The sequence below is a fragment of the Myotis davidii genome, unplaced genomic scaffold, assembly GCF_000327345.1.
Source record: "Myotis davidii unplaced genomic scaffold, ASM32734v1 scaffold97, whole genome shotgun sequence".
In the NCBI taxonomy this organism is placed as follows: domain Eukaryota; kingdom Metazoa; phylum Chordata; class Mammalia; order Chiroptera; family Vespertilionidae; genus Myotis; species Myotis davidii.
The window spans coordinates 4,281,727-4,297,075 of NW_006289392.1; the positions used below are offsets into that span (position 1 = coordinate 4,281,727).

At 59.7% G+C, this 15,349-nt stretch overlaps 1 protein-coding gene across 1 annotated transcript in view; it reads left to right on the top strand.

Moving 5' to 3' along the window:
- The window catches only part of CEP164 (centrosomal protein 164kDa), an 89,214-nt gene that overhangs the window by 69,958 nt on the left and 3,907 nt on the right, over window positions 1–15,349 (top strand). The window contains exons 13-27 of the mRNA XM_015562463.1: window positions 3,110–3,239; window positions 3,361–3,570; window positions 8,265–8,396; window positions 8,474–8,690; window positions 9,531–9,608; window positions 9,793–9,912; window positions 10,233–10,355; window positions 11,539–11,682; window positions 11,999–12,082; window positions 12,546–12,721; window positions 12,993–13,119; window positions 13,372–13,439; window positions 13,790–14,000; window positions 14,518–14,625; window positions 15,128–15,290. Coding sequence (XP_015417949.1) covers window positions 3,110–3,239; window positions 3,361–3,570; window positions 8,265–8,396; window positions 8,474–8,690; window positions 9,531–9,608; window positions 9,793–9,912; window positions 10,233–10,355; window positions 11,539–11,682; window positions 11,999–12,082; window positions 12,546–12,721; window positions 12,993–13,119; window positions 13,372–13,439; window positions 13,790–14,000; window positions 14,518–14,625; window positions 15,128–15,290 — 2,091 coding nt within the window. The remainder of the gene's footprint in view (window positions 1–3,109; window positions 3,240–3,360; window positions 3,571–8,264; window positions 8,397–8,473; window positions 8,691–9,530; window positions 9,609–9,792; window positions 9,913–10,232; window positions 10,356–11,538; window positions 11,683–11,998; window positions 12,083–12,545; window positions 12,722–12,992; window positions 13,120–13,371; window positions 13,440–13,789; window positions 14,001–14,517; window positions 14,626–15,127; window positions 15,291–15,349) is intronic.

Genomic DNA, 15,349 nt, shown 5'->3' on the forward strand with positions numbered 1-15,349 from the left:
CGCCCACCCACCTGCCCATCACGATGGCTTGCTGACAGTGTCCCGGGGGCTCCAAGCTCTCGTCCTCCCTGAGCTGCAGGGGCATGTCCTGAGGGGCCTGTTCTCAGGTGCTGACCAGCTGGCAGCAACAGCTCTGTCCCGAGGGGTGACGTGCTCCCCAGCCTCCTCGGTGGCTGTGGACACCCAGGTCAGGGTGCTTTCTATGAGGACAGAAGCGAGTGGTTCAGAGAAGGGGCCCTGGGCAGAGGTCAGAGGTCAGAGGTGGTCCCCAGCACCTCTGGGAGAGAGGCTGGGCAGTGAGGGCAGCCAGGGCACCTTGCGTTTCTCCCCGTCCCAGCGATGCTGCCCTGCTGGGGCTTGGGGAACACGCCCTGAGCAGTGCACACAGGCCCGTGGGACACGCCTTCTGTCCTCTGAGTCTTCCCAGGCCCCGCACCCCCTTGTCATTACTCCTCACAGCCGTGTTAGGAATGGGGTGATTTTCCTGGTTTTGTAGGGAGCAGCTCTGTGCCTCATTCAAATCTGTGGAATTTTAATACACGGAGGTGACTGGCATCGTGGAGAGGCCAATGGCTCCGAAGGAGGAATATGTTACTAACATTTCCGGAGAAGAGGGCGTGCCACGCCACCAGGGCCACGGGGGAAGGACCAGGGCTGGTCAGGAGGCAGGAGAGGTGAGAAGAGAGGGCATGGTCCAGAACCTCTATTGGGGTTTTCGCGGGAAGGAATGGATGAGGCAGGGTAGGTACCTGAAGTGTGGGACTGGATGGTTTGAATAATGTTGTGCACTTGGGGGTGTGGGGTGGTCTCTGGGCGATGTAGGGTAGGGAAATACCCCCATGGTGTGCGATCAGGAGGGGCTGGGGTATAGGCGCAGGACTATCTGTGAGAATTGGCTAGTCCTGGGAGGGGCAGCCTCTTGTTGACCAGCAAGCTTTTTAAGAATGTCAAAGCATCATCAACACAGAGGGTGAGGGACCATGAGTCACAGAGCCGGCACCTTTCATAGATGTCACGATGTGTCAGAGGGGTTAGGAGCAAAGGGCAGGGCAGCGAGCGAGGGCTGGGCTCGCAGGCAGCCACGCCATGCACCGTCATGCCGGAGGCCCGGGTCTGGGAGGCAGGAACATCCTTCCCTTTGCCACGCCCACATCTTCCATGAGGTGAGCCACAGGGTGGCGTGTGGGGACACAGGTGACTCTGGTTGCAACCCAGTGTCAGTGGTGCACAACCGTGCCAGAGGGTCCGGGGCGTGTCTCCCTCCGCCTCTTCCTGCCACCCTTCCTCCTCCTCTCCTTCACTCCGGCCTGCCAGGCCTGCCATGACTGCTTCAGGGACCCACTGGGGCTGGCGCCCGGGGGCGGCCTAGAAAGCAGACCTGCCTCTCCCTCTGCAGGCTTCACCCCCAGTGGCCGCGGGGGTCTGCCTTGTGGGCCAGTGTTGCCTGCCTTGGACCTGAGGGGGTAGATCTTTAGAGCAGGGACACGGAGAAGGGGCGCACTAAGAAGTAGGTTGGTGTGCGTGCAGCTGTTCTCAGGCTGCTGTGCTGCGGACGCCTCATCTTCCCGCAGCATCTGTCCCTGGGGTTCCACATGGCTACACAGCCCACAGGGAGATGCAGTAAAGGAGCCATCTCAGGGAGAAAAGCGTTTGCAGCAGAGGCTGGAAATGAGTTGGAGGGTTGATGAGGCGGAGAGCTGGGAGAGGCTCTTTCAAGGGCAGGATCCTCGAGGGGGTGGCAGCCGCATCGCTTACATCTGCATCTGCTGGGCTGTGTGGGGCCTGGGAGGAGGGGCGGTGGGGCTGGCAGCAGCAGAGAATTAAAAACATAGCTCAGGACCGTTTCTGGTCTGAGTTATAATTTTAGGAATGGAGGAAGGAAAGATTTTAATGGTATTTCAGAGATGTTATGCCTTCCTTCTCTCTGTGGTCTCAAGGGGCCGAGAGGGACTTGTTCCAAAGGCCTGTTGTCACCTGCCATTCTAGCCAAGCCCGCGGCGCCCTCCATCTGCTGCAGGGCTAGAGCTGGAGGGAGGAGGGGGTTCTGTGACCCCGGCCGGGGCTGGCTCCCTGCTCCCGGGATTGGATCCAGCCACATGCTGCTGCGGTTGACAGGGTTCCCCTGCTAGGCCTGAGCACTGTGGGAGGAGCTGGTGGTCGGGTGGCAAGAGCAATTTCTAACATAAGATTTAGGACCTGGGAATGCAAATGCATACTAGCTTTTAGGAAAACCGCTCTGGGAGGCGAAACACTTTATCTTGCTTATGCTTTCATTGTTCTAAATGTCCTTGGGGTTTCTCTTTGGGCATTTCTTTCAGAACCAGTGTACAAGCAACAAACAACCTTGTTATTCTATAGACATCTTTGTAACTGATACCCTTTGTCCTTACCTTACCACCCGCCTTATGCATCTGGGTTAGCCCTGAATTTCTTTCCCCCCTTTTTGTTGTTTCTCCTCACCTGAGGATATTTTTTGCATTGATTTTTAGAGAGAGTGGAAAAGAGGGAGTGGGGGAGAGAGAGAAACATCAATGTGAGAGACACATAGATTGGTTGCCTCATGCACGCACCCCCAAAAAAAATGAGTTCACGTGTCACCTCTGACACATGTGTCATAGGTTCACCATCACTGCCCTAGACTGTAATTGAACCCAAGACCCTTTTGGTGTGTGGACTGACACTAACCACTGAGCACACCAGCAGGACTCTTTGATCTACTTTTAAACATCGATTCCTTGGTGCGGAGATCGGGAGCCTGGCGTCTGTTGTGCCCTTGCTTTTCTCTCTGGCTCAGGGTGGTCCCCTGCCTGGCTCGCTGGGCAGTGTGGGGGGCGGGGTTTCCTGTCCCTGGGCCTCTGGACTGTTCTGGGACTCAGCAGAGAGGGATGCTGCTGCATCCCCCTGGCTCCTATACACTGGCCTCTGGGAGGCAAAGAGCAGCCTCTGGGGACGTCAAACTGATGGCAGGAGCCTCGAGTAGCAGGTCCAGCCCTAGTGGAGGACTGAGCGGGCTTGAGCCGTGCGGGAGGAGTCGTCAGGGCCAGCGATTCAGTTTCTCCTCGGCCGCCAGCTTGGGGGCCTCATCTCTGCCGTGGGCCCGGGTCCGCAGGACCCACTGTGGGCTGCCCTTCTCCCTGGGCTCACGCGGCCTTAGCAGCCACAGGGGACTTGTCTCGTAGAACAGATGCTGTCTGCATCTCTGAGGGTGTAGCCTTCTGCCCGCCTGGGGACCTGAGTTGGTGTGTGATTCCTGACGGAGGGCCCTCCATTAGGGTCTGTGATGACCCGTCGCTCTATAAACCTGGTGCCGAAAGGCGGTGGTGTTAACACTTGTGAACTGCTGTTCCCTCCCCTTGGTAGGCCATCTCCAGAGCTCATGGCTCTCCCAGAGCAGCTCCCAGGGGCCGCCCGGAAGGCCATGGAGGAGGCGGTGGCTCAGGAACTGGAGCAAGAGCAGAGGCGGCTCCTGGAACTGAAGCGGGAAAAGGTGCAGCAGCTGCGGCAGAGGCTGCGGCAGGAGGAGGAGGAGGAGGCGCTTCAGCTTCGACAGCGGAAAGAGGAGTCTCTGAGGTGCGGCCCACCCCCCTCCGAGACAAGCTGCAGGGCCTCCAGGACTTGTGGGGAGGGACCCACGCCTCCCTCCTGGGGGCCACTGGGGGCCCGCAGCCTCTCTAGGATCCTCCTTGCCGGCCTGTGTGGAGGAATGGGCTCCCGAGCCAGGGTGCCTGACACCTCTGTCTTTGGTGCAGAGTTGGGAGGTGTGATTGTGATGGGAGTAGCTGGTGTCTTTTGACAGACTGCACTGATCCGTGTGCTTTATTTTTATTTTTTAATATATGTATACTAGAGGCCTGGTGCACAAAATTTGTGCACTGGGGGGGGGGGGTTGTCCCTCAGCCGAGCCTGCACCCTCTCCAATCTGGGATCCCTCTCAGAATCCGGGACTTCTGGCTCCCAACCGCTCACCTGCCTGATCATCCCCTAACCACTCTCCTACCAGCCTGATCGATGCCTAACTGCTCCCCTGCCGGCCCAATTGCCCCCAACTTCCCTCCCTCCCCTGCAGGCCTGGTCGCCCCCAACTGCCCTCCCCTGCCGGTTATCTTGTGGCGGCCATCTTGTGCAAGACCGTGATGGTCAATTTGCATATTACCTCTTTATTATATAGGATATTTTATTGATTTCAGAGAGGAAGGGAGAGGGGGAGAGAGATAGAAATATCAATGATGAGGGAGAATCATTGATTGGCTGCCTCCTGCAGGCCCCGCACTGGGAATGGAGCCCACAACCTAGGCATGTGCCCTGACCAGGAACCGAACCGTGACCTCCTGGTTCATAGGTTGATGGTCAACCACTGACCCATGCTGGCCGGGCTCCATGTGCTTTATATCTATGACTGTGTTCGTCTTCTGAAAGGGTCTTACGAGGTGGTGGTATCAGCCCCATTTTATAGAATGTGTAACTTAGACAGATTGAGGCACCAGTAGGTGAAGCCCCGTCCCAGGTCTGGAAGCTGAGATGCAGCAGAGCCTCTTAGCCAGAGGCTTATCTCTGAAGCCCATTGTCTTAGCTCCTACAGGTCCTCTTCCTTGGGAGTCGGGCCCTGCCAGGACCATGGGTTTGGTGGGGCCTGGTGCTGCAGTGGGAGGAGCTCTTGCCCAGGACTCACAAGTTTCTGTTTGGGTTCCTGCTCTTTGCATAGCTGGCTGGGAGGCCCTAGACCAGTGATGGCGAACCTATGACACACGTGTCAGAGGTGACACGTGAACTCATTTTTTTGGTTGATTTTTCTTTGTTAAATGGCATTTAAATATATAAAATAAATATCAAAAATATACATCTTTGTTTTACTATGGTTGCAAATATCAAAACATTTCTATATGTGACATGGCACCAGAGTTAAGTTAAGGTTTTTCAAAATGCTGACACGCCGAGCTCAAAAGGTTTGCCATCACTGCCCTAGACAAATAAGACCCTTAAGCCTGGCCAGGCGTGCGTGTGTGTGATTGTTGTGTATACAGTGGAACCTCGTTCCAGAAGGCTGTTTGAGAAGCACTTTGTTCAAAAACGGAATCCTTTTTTCCCATTAGAAGTAATGTAAATGGAAGTAATCTGTTCCAGACCCCCAAATGATTCCGTTCCCACCTTTCTTACACTAGTACATGTCTAATGTACTGTTTAATCTATAAACACTTCTTAAATTCATCGAACCCCCTACTAGCCTTAAAGGAATTTTTCATCTGTCACTGCCTCCGAAATGGTATCACACAGGCTCACAGCTTTTATCCAAACCAAACAACAGCTTTTCTACCTCTTCAATGGCCTCTGATTGCTGTTGTGTGAGCACTTTCACACCCCTAGCAGTATTAGTGCTCTTTTCAAAAAAAGTATTTTTATTGATTTCAGTGAAGAAGGACAAGGGCAAGATAGATAGAAACATCAATGATGGAGAGAATCATTGATCGGCTGCCTCCTGCACACTCCACACTAGGGATCGAGCCCACAACCCGGGCATGTGCCTTGACTGGAATTGAGCTATGACCTTCTGGTTCATAGGTCAAAGCTCAACCACTGAGCCATGCTGGCCAGGCAACATTAGCACTCTTGATGGCCTCTTTATGTTTTTAAATTGTGCTAATTGGCCAGCCACAAAAGCATTCTCTCCTTTACGTGTCGTCATGTAGAGGTATCAGCATGAAAGGGTTGTCAGGTCGAAAACTGAAATTTTGGTCGACAACCGAGGTATTTTTTGTCTGTGAACAAGTTGATCGAGAACTGAAGCGTTAGAGATGGGAGACGTTTGAGAAATGAGGTCTGACTGTATATGTATAAACAAGCTAGAGGTTGATTTTTGTAAGAAAAGGTAGCCCTGGGCTGGCACAGGGGAGTCCCGGGTCCCTGTCTTCTTTCATCTCTACCACTTCAGTGCTGGTTTACTCTCAGGGTCTTTTCTCAGGCCAGCATAGCTGCTGGCTCTCCAGCCATCGCGCCTGTGCTCCAGGCAGGAAGGACAGGGGAGAGTGTAAAGAGGGTACCTTCTAGTGCCTTCAGTCCCATTAATGGAGTTTTCCTGGAAACCTTACCCAATAATTCCCACGTAAATTTCATGGGTTACCCCCTGGTTGCAAAGGAGACTGGGAAATGTAGTCCTTTAGCTGGGCCTCTTTACCCGAGAGAATAAAACGAGGGTCCTGTTAGTAAGGAAAGTGGGAGAGTGCCTGCTGGGGAGGTGGTAGTAGTCTCTGTCACCATCCCAGGACGGGAGAAGTGCAATAGAGGGATGTTACTATAGTTCACGGACTTGGCAGTTTAATGAAATCTTACCCTCTGGACGGAACATCCAAAGTGGTAGAGGCTTATTTTTTTATCAGAGATAACAATGTGTATAAAGAACGGTCACGCTTTATTTAGAGAAGTTAGGAAAACCAGCCCCTGACTGTCTGGAGGGTGGGGACCGTCTCTCATTAGCCAACGCCGGATCCACTGACCCAGGGCCCATCCTTACACCCGCCCTGGGTCCCCTGCCAGGGAGCCCCACGGAACAGACCCCAGAGCATCCTCCTCTTCCACCCATCTGGGAACGGAGCCGAGCCTAACAGCGGGGCTCAGCTCTCCTGGAGGGGCTGTGCCAAGAAGAGCAGGCGGGCGCTGCGTCCCTGCCCGCCCCCGGCCCCTCCTCTCCTCCTGCCCCTCCCTGAGCTCAGTGGACTGTGCCTTCCATCAGGTAGTGGTGAAGACTAGATGCCCCAGAGCCTGCCTCGGCCTGCACCCCGTAGCTGCTCAGTAAAGGCTAGCTCTCGTTTTATTTTCAGTGAGATCAGTCCGGTTTCGGCGGTCTTGACGGCGTGAGGTCTGTGGGCAGCGCCTTGCTGGCTCCCTTTGAAATAGGTCATCACGAGGACCCTGCTTCTGTGTACACGGGAGCCTTCCTGAGGGGCTCTCTCTCTGGGAAACTTCCACTTGGTAGAAATTTCTGGAAGCCACACTGACCTTAGAGCAGGGGTCCTCAAACTACTGCCCGCGGGCCACATGCAAATACAAATATTGTATTTGTTCCTGTTTTGTTTTTTTACTTCAAAATAAGATATGTGCAGTGTGCATAGGAATTTGTTCATAGTTTTTTTTTAAAACTATAGTCTGGCCCTCCAATGGTCTGAGGGACAGTGAACTGTCCCCCTGTTTAAAAAGTTTGAGGACCCCTGCCTTAGAGCAAATATTCCTTTCTCTTTTTTTAAAATTTAAAGTAATTTTTAATTACAGTTTACATTCAGTCTCATTTTGTATTAATATCGGGTGTACAGCGTCGTGGTTAGACAATCGAATGCTTTGCAGCATGTTCCCCCTGATATTTCCAGGCCCCGTGGGCGCCGTACACAGACCGGCAGTATAGTGACTGACTCCCTTGCTGCGCTTCCGCCTGTGCCTGTCGGGGGCACAGTGTCTCCCGGGTGAGCAGGCAGGAGGGGCGGGCGGTTGTACGGTGAGGAGGCCGAGCTGAGTGTGACAGGAAGGACCGCACCTCCGGAGCCCTCCCGTTCCGTGGTTCTGTGCAGCCCTGCACAACGGTCACCACAGGTCAGGGCAGGGTTTTCACTGACGCACGCTCTGTCCTCTGGAGGAGAGCCGTGAGCTGACAACCTGAACAGAAAGTGAGCCTAACTCTTCTCTGGCTTTGGAACTCATTACTGACGCTTCTCAAAGACGCTGTCTCCGGAGACATGTTTTCCTCGGGCTTGGACTCCCTGGGCGCAGCTCCCGGCCCTGGCCTGAGGGCCAGGGGGGGACTGGGGGGAGAAAGACTCTTCTGAGAGGGCGGGGCTTGGCATTGAATGATGAACACGGATGGGCAGGCACAAGGGGATTCTCGCAGAGGAACCGGCAGGAGCAAGGCCCAGGCCAGGAGAGCGGTGGGGCAGAGTGGCTCATCGGAAGTGGCTGGAGCAGAACCTGTGGGTGGAGAGAGAAAGATGCGGACCAGGGTCAGGCTGGGGTTGGACGGGGCGAACCTGAGGCAGAGGGAGCCTGGGGAGGAACGCTGGTCTGGGATCAGGCGGCCTGTAATCTGCTTGCTGAGGAAGGGCAGGGGAGTTCACGGTCCCCCTCCCGTGGGAGGTGCAGGGAGGCAGCAGGACCAGAGGCTGGGGTCAGCGGCCCTGCAAGATTCCAGAAACTTCCCAGCAGGCCACAGGCCTGTGGGCCGAGAGCCGGGGATACGGCTGGAATGGGGTGGCCCTCAGCAGACTGGCCTTGCCTCTCCTCCCCAGGCTCCTGCAGGAGCAGCTGCAGAAGGCCACTGAGGAGGAGGGGACTCAGATGAGAGAGGAGGAGAGCCGGAGGCTGGCTCGGCTCCGGGCCCAGGTCCAGTCCAGCGCAGAGGCAGATGCGGACCGAATCAGGTGAGTGCCCATGCGGCTGCCCAGCCCCTGGGCCGCCCCGAGGGCTCAGCGCCTTCCTCACCCTTCCGTCTGCCCAGGGCCGAGCACCAGGCTTCCCTGCAGAGGCTGAGAGAGGAGCTGGCGGCCCTGCAGGAGGCCGAGAGGGCCAGCTTGGAGCAGGGCAGCCAGCGTGTGCTGGAGCGGCTCCGGGGAGAGATGGAGGCTTCGGAGAGGAGAGAGCGGGCGGCCCTGAGTGCCGAGAAGGAGAAGGCCGGGCAGCAGCGGAGGGAGCAGCTGGAAGGGGAGAGGAAAGAGGTGAGCGAGTAGAGGGGGACCTTCCTCTCTGACACGGCACCACACAGCCTGGGCTGCTGAGGAGGGACCGAGTGCGGAGAGAGTGAGCCTTGGGCGTGCAGGTGGGCGCCGGGCGGAGAGTGGGGTCTGCACAGACGGGCGCAGACAGGCTCCCGGAGGGCTGCTGGGCCTGGCACCTGGGTGCTGCCACGGCTGGGAGGAAGTTTGGGGGGAGATGGCTGTGGGTTTGGGGAGATTTCATGACCAAAAGAACTTCGACCAGAGCAGAGGTCCTGAGACGCCTGTGCCTCGTCCCTGTCCTTGTCTCTGGGGACATGCGATGACCTTCCACCCTCCCCTTTCTCCTGCCTTCGCTGAGCGGTAGCGCACTCAGGAAGTTGTCATTCGCTCTTCCTCCCTGCCCCTCTGGTGTGAGGGTCTGTCCCCAGGTGAGAGGCTGAAGTGAGTAACAGCCAGGCCAAGGGGCCTCTCTTTCCTTTTGGTGAGGGACGGAGCCTCGCTGAGACCACGAGACCAGCAGGCGGGCGTGGGCCGAAGCCTGCAGCCTCCCTGCCTGGCCGTGTTCACCAGCGGGAGTGTCCCCAGCGCCCAGAGGCAGGGTGGCAGCAGTGGCCGGGGCCACCTCCGTGCCCTCCACACTGCCCACATTCCTGTCTGTCGGCTGGTTGCAGGCTTCAGGGGCTGAGCTGTATCGGGAGAAGGAATTTGTGCCAAAGGCTCCCTCAGCCCCTGAGCTCGCGGCACGTTGGGGCTGGTGTTCCTGGCTCCTCCTTGGTCTGGGTCGCTGCCCAGCAGCCTTCTCTGCCCAGTATCCCTCACTGGCCCTTTGTTGCTCCCCAGGCGGCAGCAGCGCTGGAGACAGAGCACAGGGCTGAGCTGGCGCGGCTCCTGTCCTCCCAGGAGGCCAAACACAGAGAGGTAGGTGCCAGGCTTGGCTTGTGGGTAGAGCCTGGGCTGTGGCCCTGAGCGTACGCTCGACCCTTCCCTGCCACAGGAGGGGAGGCAGCCTCTCCCCCTGCAGCCTGTGGGAGGGGCATCGGGTCCTGGGAAGTGGGTCCCCGGCCACTCTCGTGCCCTCTACCTCACCCCGTGGCCCTCCTAGGTGGTCTCCAGCCTCCGGAAGGAGGGAGAGGAAGCCCAGCAGAAAGAGGAGGCCCAGCAGCAGGAGAGCCGGGGGTGGGTGGAGCGGAGAGCACGCCAGCTGCTGGAGTACGAGCAGGAGGTGTGTGCTGCGCTGCTCCCGGCTCGGATACTGTCGTGGTGCTCTGACCACTGGGCCATCCTGGCCCAGAGGGTCCTTCTCACTTAGGCACTTCCGCTCCCGTTTCACAGCTCAGTTCCCTTGAGGCAGTGCTTCTCCATGCCATGCCCTGTATGTGGGAGGCAGTGGGGAGTGTGGCCATCACGTGTCGTGCACCTGGGTGCGTGGGGAGCCTTAGGGGGTGCTGTGTGAGGCCGAATGCTCAGTCCCGCGTGCCAGCCCGCTCAGTCCTGCGTGCTGCCCGCTCAGTCCCCTGTTGTATCCTGCCGCCTGCCCTGCAGCTCAGTGGGCTCCTGAGAGAGAAGCGCCGGGAGGTGGAACGGGAACACGAGGGGAGGATGGACAAAATGAAGGAGGAGCACCGGCAAGCGGTGGCGGAGGCCAGAGAGCAGTATGAAGCCGAGGTGATGGCCCTCCCCCGCGGCACATGTGGCACAGCCTGGGCCCTGGCGGGCGGGCTGGAGGCGGGGAAGGGGGAGGGGAGGCCGGGGAGTTTCTGTGGGAGGCTCTCTTCCCTGGCCCTGCCCTGGCCAAGTCACAGTGCCTCAGCCATCGGATGAGGAGGACCCTCCGTCGGGCAGGCTGCACTGGCCTTCGTGGTGACGACACTGGCATTGAGCGTGGGCCGCGTGCCAGGCCCTGTTCTCAGCTCTTGGTCTAGATGAGCTCATTGAGTCCTCACAGCACCCCGGGGTGTGTCCTGTCATCACTTCTATTTTTTTTTTCTATTTTATTGATTTTTTACAGAGAGGAGGGGAGAGGGATAGAGAGTCAGAAACATCGATGAGAGAGAAACATCGAGCAGCTGCCTCCTGCACACCTCCCACTGGGGATGTGCCCGCAACCAAGGTACATGCCCTTGACCGGAATTGAACCTGGGACCCTTGAGTCCGCAGACTGACGCTCTATCCACTGAGCCAAACCAGTTAGGGCATCACCTCCATTTTAAAAGTGAGGACACTGAGAGTTGGGGAGCGCGGGCCACTTGCCCGACCCGTGGCTGACAGGCAGGAGCTAGGGTCCAAGCCTAGATGGTCCGATCCCAAAGCCTCAGCCTTGGCCACCCTAACCCTGCCCCCAGGGTTCATAGGAACCCAGGACACCAGGAAATAGCTTGGCAGGAGCCAAACAGTAGGCAAACCTCACCTGCCCATCTCCAGGCTCAGCCTGGGTAGGAAAGGTGTTACCTAAGCCGCCGCCCTCGGCTTGGCCTGCTACTGTCGGGTGAGCAGTGGCCGTGGCTGACTTTGGCCTGCGGCTGGGCCTCTGCCCGGACTTCTAGGCTGCAGCTCCAGGGACCCCAGATCTCAGACTCTCTGTGTCGTCTTTCCTGGCAGAACCAGCGGGTCATGAGGGATCTGACTTCCTTCCCAAACCAGTCCTGAATGGCCTCTTCCCTGAGGGAGGCAACAGCAGTCGGAGGCTCCCCAGGGCATTTCCTCACCACACTGCCCAGCCTGTGCTCTCTGGGGGGACCCCGCTGTCCTAAGGGCTGGCCTTGGGGCACTGGCAGGGTCCTTGACCTTACTGACCTGAGGCGGCAGGGGTGGGGACTGCGGTTTCCTACTGGCGGCCCCCTTTGTGCAGGAGCGGACACAGCGGGCCACGTTGCTGGGGCACCTGACTGGGGAGCTGGAGCGCCTGCGCAGGACCCACGAGCAGGAGCTGGAGGCCGCGAGGCAGGAGCAGGCCAGGCAGCTGGAGGGCCTGGGGCTCCGGCACCGGGAGCAGGTGGGCTGGTGGGGGCAGCAGGCCAGCAGCTGGGGAGGGGGTCTCGCTGGCCGACCCCAGTCTGGGACGTCGGTGCTCCTTTGTTTTCTGGGCCAAGGGGGTCAGCCCCTCCAGGACCATGGGGTTGGCACCTCTGATGCTCCTCGCCCAGCCTGGGCATAAACAAGGGGTGGTGCTTTCCTGGGAGGCCCCAGGGGCTCATGGGAGGGGGTGGGAACCTATCAGGGGTGTGCCATGACATGGGGGTCAGGACCCTCACCTACTGCCTCGCGCCGTTTCTACACGTACATTTTCCCTCCGACTTCGCTCTGTGCAGGAAAGGAAACTCCAAGATTTAGAGGTGGAGCTGGAGACCAGAGCCAGAGAGGTCAGGGCCAGGTTGGCTCAGCTGGACGTTCAGGTGAGGGCGTGGGGCGGAGGGTCCCCAGGTGCCCTGGATCTTGGAGACATGGTTCCCCGAGAGAGGTTAGGCCTTTCTGCCCCTGCGCCCTGGGCCTGGCGGTGGCCAGGCTGGTCCCCTCCCTCAGGAGGAGGCTGCCCCAAGGAGAGGCGGCTGTCGGCCTGAAGCAGCAGGTGGCGCTGGAGAGCGAGCCTGGTCTGCTCACCTGGCCTCCCTGTCTCCCGCCTCTCTCTTCCCCACCCCCACCGCTTGCTCACTTGGTCTCTGCCTGCAGGCCCTGGGGCTATTCCACAGCAGTACCTGTGGGGGAGCCAGCACAGGATGCCAGGGAGTGGGGGGGAGCGGGAGGGGGAGGACCCGTGACCTTGGTGTGTGGGCCCCCTCGGGGCCCTGTCCTGGGGCTTCCCGGCTCCCTGCCTTCTCCCACTCTTTCTCCAGGCGCTTCTGTCTTTCCTCTGCCCAGGAAGTCACAGCCACCCATCAACACCTGGAAGAGGCAAAGCAGGAGCACACACACCTGCTCGAGTCCAACCGGCAGCTCCGAAGAAATCTGGGCAAGCTGCGGGCCCAGAAGGTGGAGCTGGAAGCCCAGGTGGACCAGCTGCAGGCCCAGGCCAAGGGGCTGCAGAAACGCATCAGGTGGCGTGCCCTCTGACCTCCGCTGCTCGGCCCATCCCAGGCGGGGCTGGAGCCAGGCCCTGCTGCCTGTGGTAGGGATGGGGGTGTGAGGAGGCAGAACAGCTGGGGTCCTGGTTTCACCGTTCAAGCCCCAGCCCTGCCTCAGGGGCTTGGTGGAAGTGAAGCGATGGAGATGGTCTTATTTTCTACCTCGGGTGAGGCTCCAAGCCCACCAGGGGTCCCGACAGGGTGCTCGCGGGAGCCTGCTCACCTCCTGCACCCCCACCCGCAGTGACCTGGAGGCTGAAGCTCAGAGGAAGCAGGAGGCGCTGAAAGAGCTGGCGGTCGAGGCGAACAGTGCTTCCCCTTGTTGTGAGCCAGACCTCCACGTCGAGGACCTGAAGACACCCCCGGGCACCGTGAGCTTCTCTGGCCTTGGCAGGGACAGGATGGCTGGGCGGGGCTCCAGGAGGGGCGGGGCTCTGCTCTGTATTGGGCCTCCAGCTCCTGTTCTTACTGTTCCTGGTCCCCCACTTCCATAGTCCGAGCGTCTCAGGGGTGAACAGTGCCCGGCCTCCAGCAGGGCCGGGGCGTCGGCTCTGGGAGGGTTTCAGGCCTGGAGCTTGCGTGCACCTGCTGGCCTGGGTCAGTGGGTTTTCCTGTGTCCTCAGAAGCAGACCAAGGAGGCGCCCCCTTCTGTCTCCCAGAGCCCGGAGGTCGCCGACTCATCCTTGGACAGGTGCGTCGCTGGCCTGTCCTATTTGGGGTTGGGCGGGGGGAAGCGAGGTCACGGCAGTCACCGAGGGTGTGGCTCAGGGAAGTCGGTGCCCACTGTGACTGGGCACGGCAGGCTGGCATCTGCGGATGCCTGGGCGAGAGTCAGGCTGACGGGAGTGCCTGGCCTCTATCTGGAGGACAGGGCCACGCCCTGTGTGGTCTCCAGTGGCTGGGTTCCTTTTCTCGGCAGCCCCGCCCCACCCCCAGTCTGCTCAGGATGGGCGTCAGCCAGGAGCTGGAGTGACCCAGAGCAGGGCTCTGGAGTCTTTGTAGGCCCTCTCACCTCCCCCCCGCCCCACCTGTCCCCATCAGCTTCCGGCACTACCTCTCTGCCGAGGGTGTGGCGCTCCGCAGTGCCAAGGCCTTCCTGGTGCGGCAGACGCGCTCCATGCGCAGGCGGCAGGCAGCCCTGAAAGCCGCCCACCAGCACTGGGGCCATGAGCTGGGCACCGCCCCGGATGCGCCCGAGGACCTGCTGGGCACCAAGGCCCTGGGCGATGACGTGCGCAAGGGCCTGGAGGAGGTCAGAGCCTGGAGGACAGCCTGGGCCCCGGGGAGGGGGGCTGGGGAGCCGGGGCTGCACCCGCCACTGCTCATTCTGGGGACCCCGTGAGGGCGGATGCACAGCCCTGGGCCCTGGGCACACAGCATGTCGGGCGGTGGGCCGGGGATGGAGATCCTGTGGCTCCTCGAGGATGAAAAGACTCACCTTAGGCTCGCGAGGCTGGGCACGGTGGGCAGGATGCTCTGATAGAAACAGCGTGGCCTCCCGGGAACCGCAGGTGACGTGCAAGGGGCCAGTGTTGCTCCGTTTTCTAGGTGAGGAGTGCAGTAAGCTGCTCCGAATTTCACATCCAGCACCTCCCTTGTAACCTACTGCGTCTCAGTTAGTTCTCAGGGCCCAGGAAAAGTAGCAGTTCTCCTAGATGAGCACCTAGTGAGAGTTAAGTGAAGGTTTCACGATAACCTAGCGAACAGAGGGCGAGGCTGGGCCCCAGCGTCTGTGGGTCACACAGACCCCTCCCCTCCCGTGACTGCAGGAGGCCAGGCAGCTGGGGGAGATGCAGTCTGCCATGCGGAGAGGCCGCGACCTGCTGCAGAGGAAGGAGGAGAAGCTGAGCGAGCTGGAGGCCTCTCTGCAGGACGAGGTGAGCCCTGGCCACGCGGCCCGGATGCGGGTGGGTGTTGGGCCCTGTTGAGGCCCCTGGGCGGGGAGACGGCATGGCTCCAGCTCTGCGTTGGGTAGTTTGTGCTGCGTGGTTCTGAGAGGCCCGGAGCTTCTCGGGAGAGGATCTAGCCCTGGCCCTTCCTGGCCATGGAACCTGAGGACAGGTGTTCCGGGGAGCAGCCTTTCCCCGGATGCCCAGGCGGGGGTGGGGAGACCCTGCAGGGCGAGTTTACTGGGGAGAGAAAGGGTGGGCACCAGCCTGGTCCTGGTGGCCTGCCTGCCGTGTCTCAGGTGGGTGAGTTCTGTGAGCCGCTTCCCGCCCCCGCCCCCGACCCCGAGAGGCAGCCCACAGGATGTGCCCCTCCCAGACCCCTGGCCCCAGAGAGCCCGCACCTGAAGGGGTGAGGGGCTCCTCTCCAGCACAAAGCCAGTGGGCAAAGGCGCAGGGCGAGGGCCAGCAAGAACTGCTGCTTCTACCCAAGGCTCTAGATGAGGACATTCTGAGAGGGCCCCCCACCAAGAAAGCGGTGACCTTTGACCTCAGCGACACGGAGGACACTAGCAGTGGAAGCTCAGAGTCCTGGCCCCTGCCTCATGGTGAGTGGTGGCCGCAGGGAGGACAGGGCGGGCGGCTGGGACGGACCGGTTTCCGTGGAGAGGGAAACGGCAGCCCCTCCTCCGCTCTGTGCTGCCTCTGGGAGCCT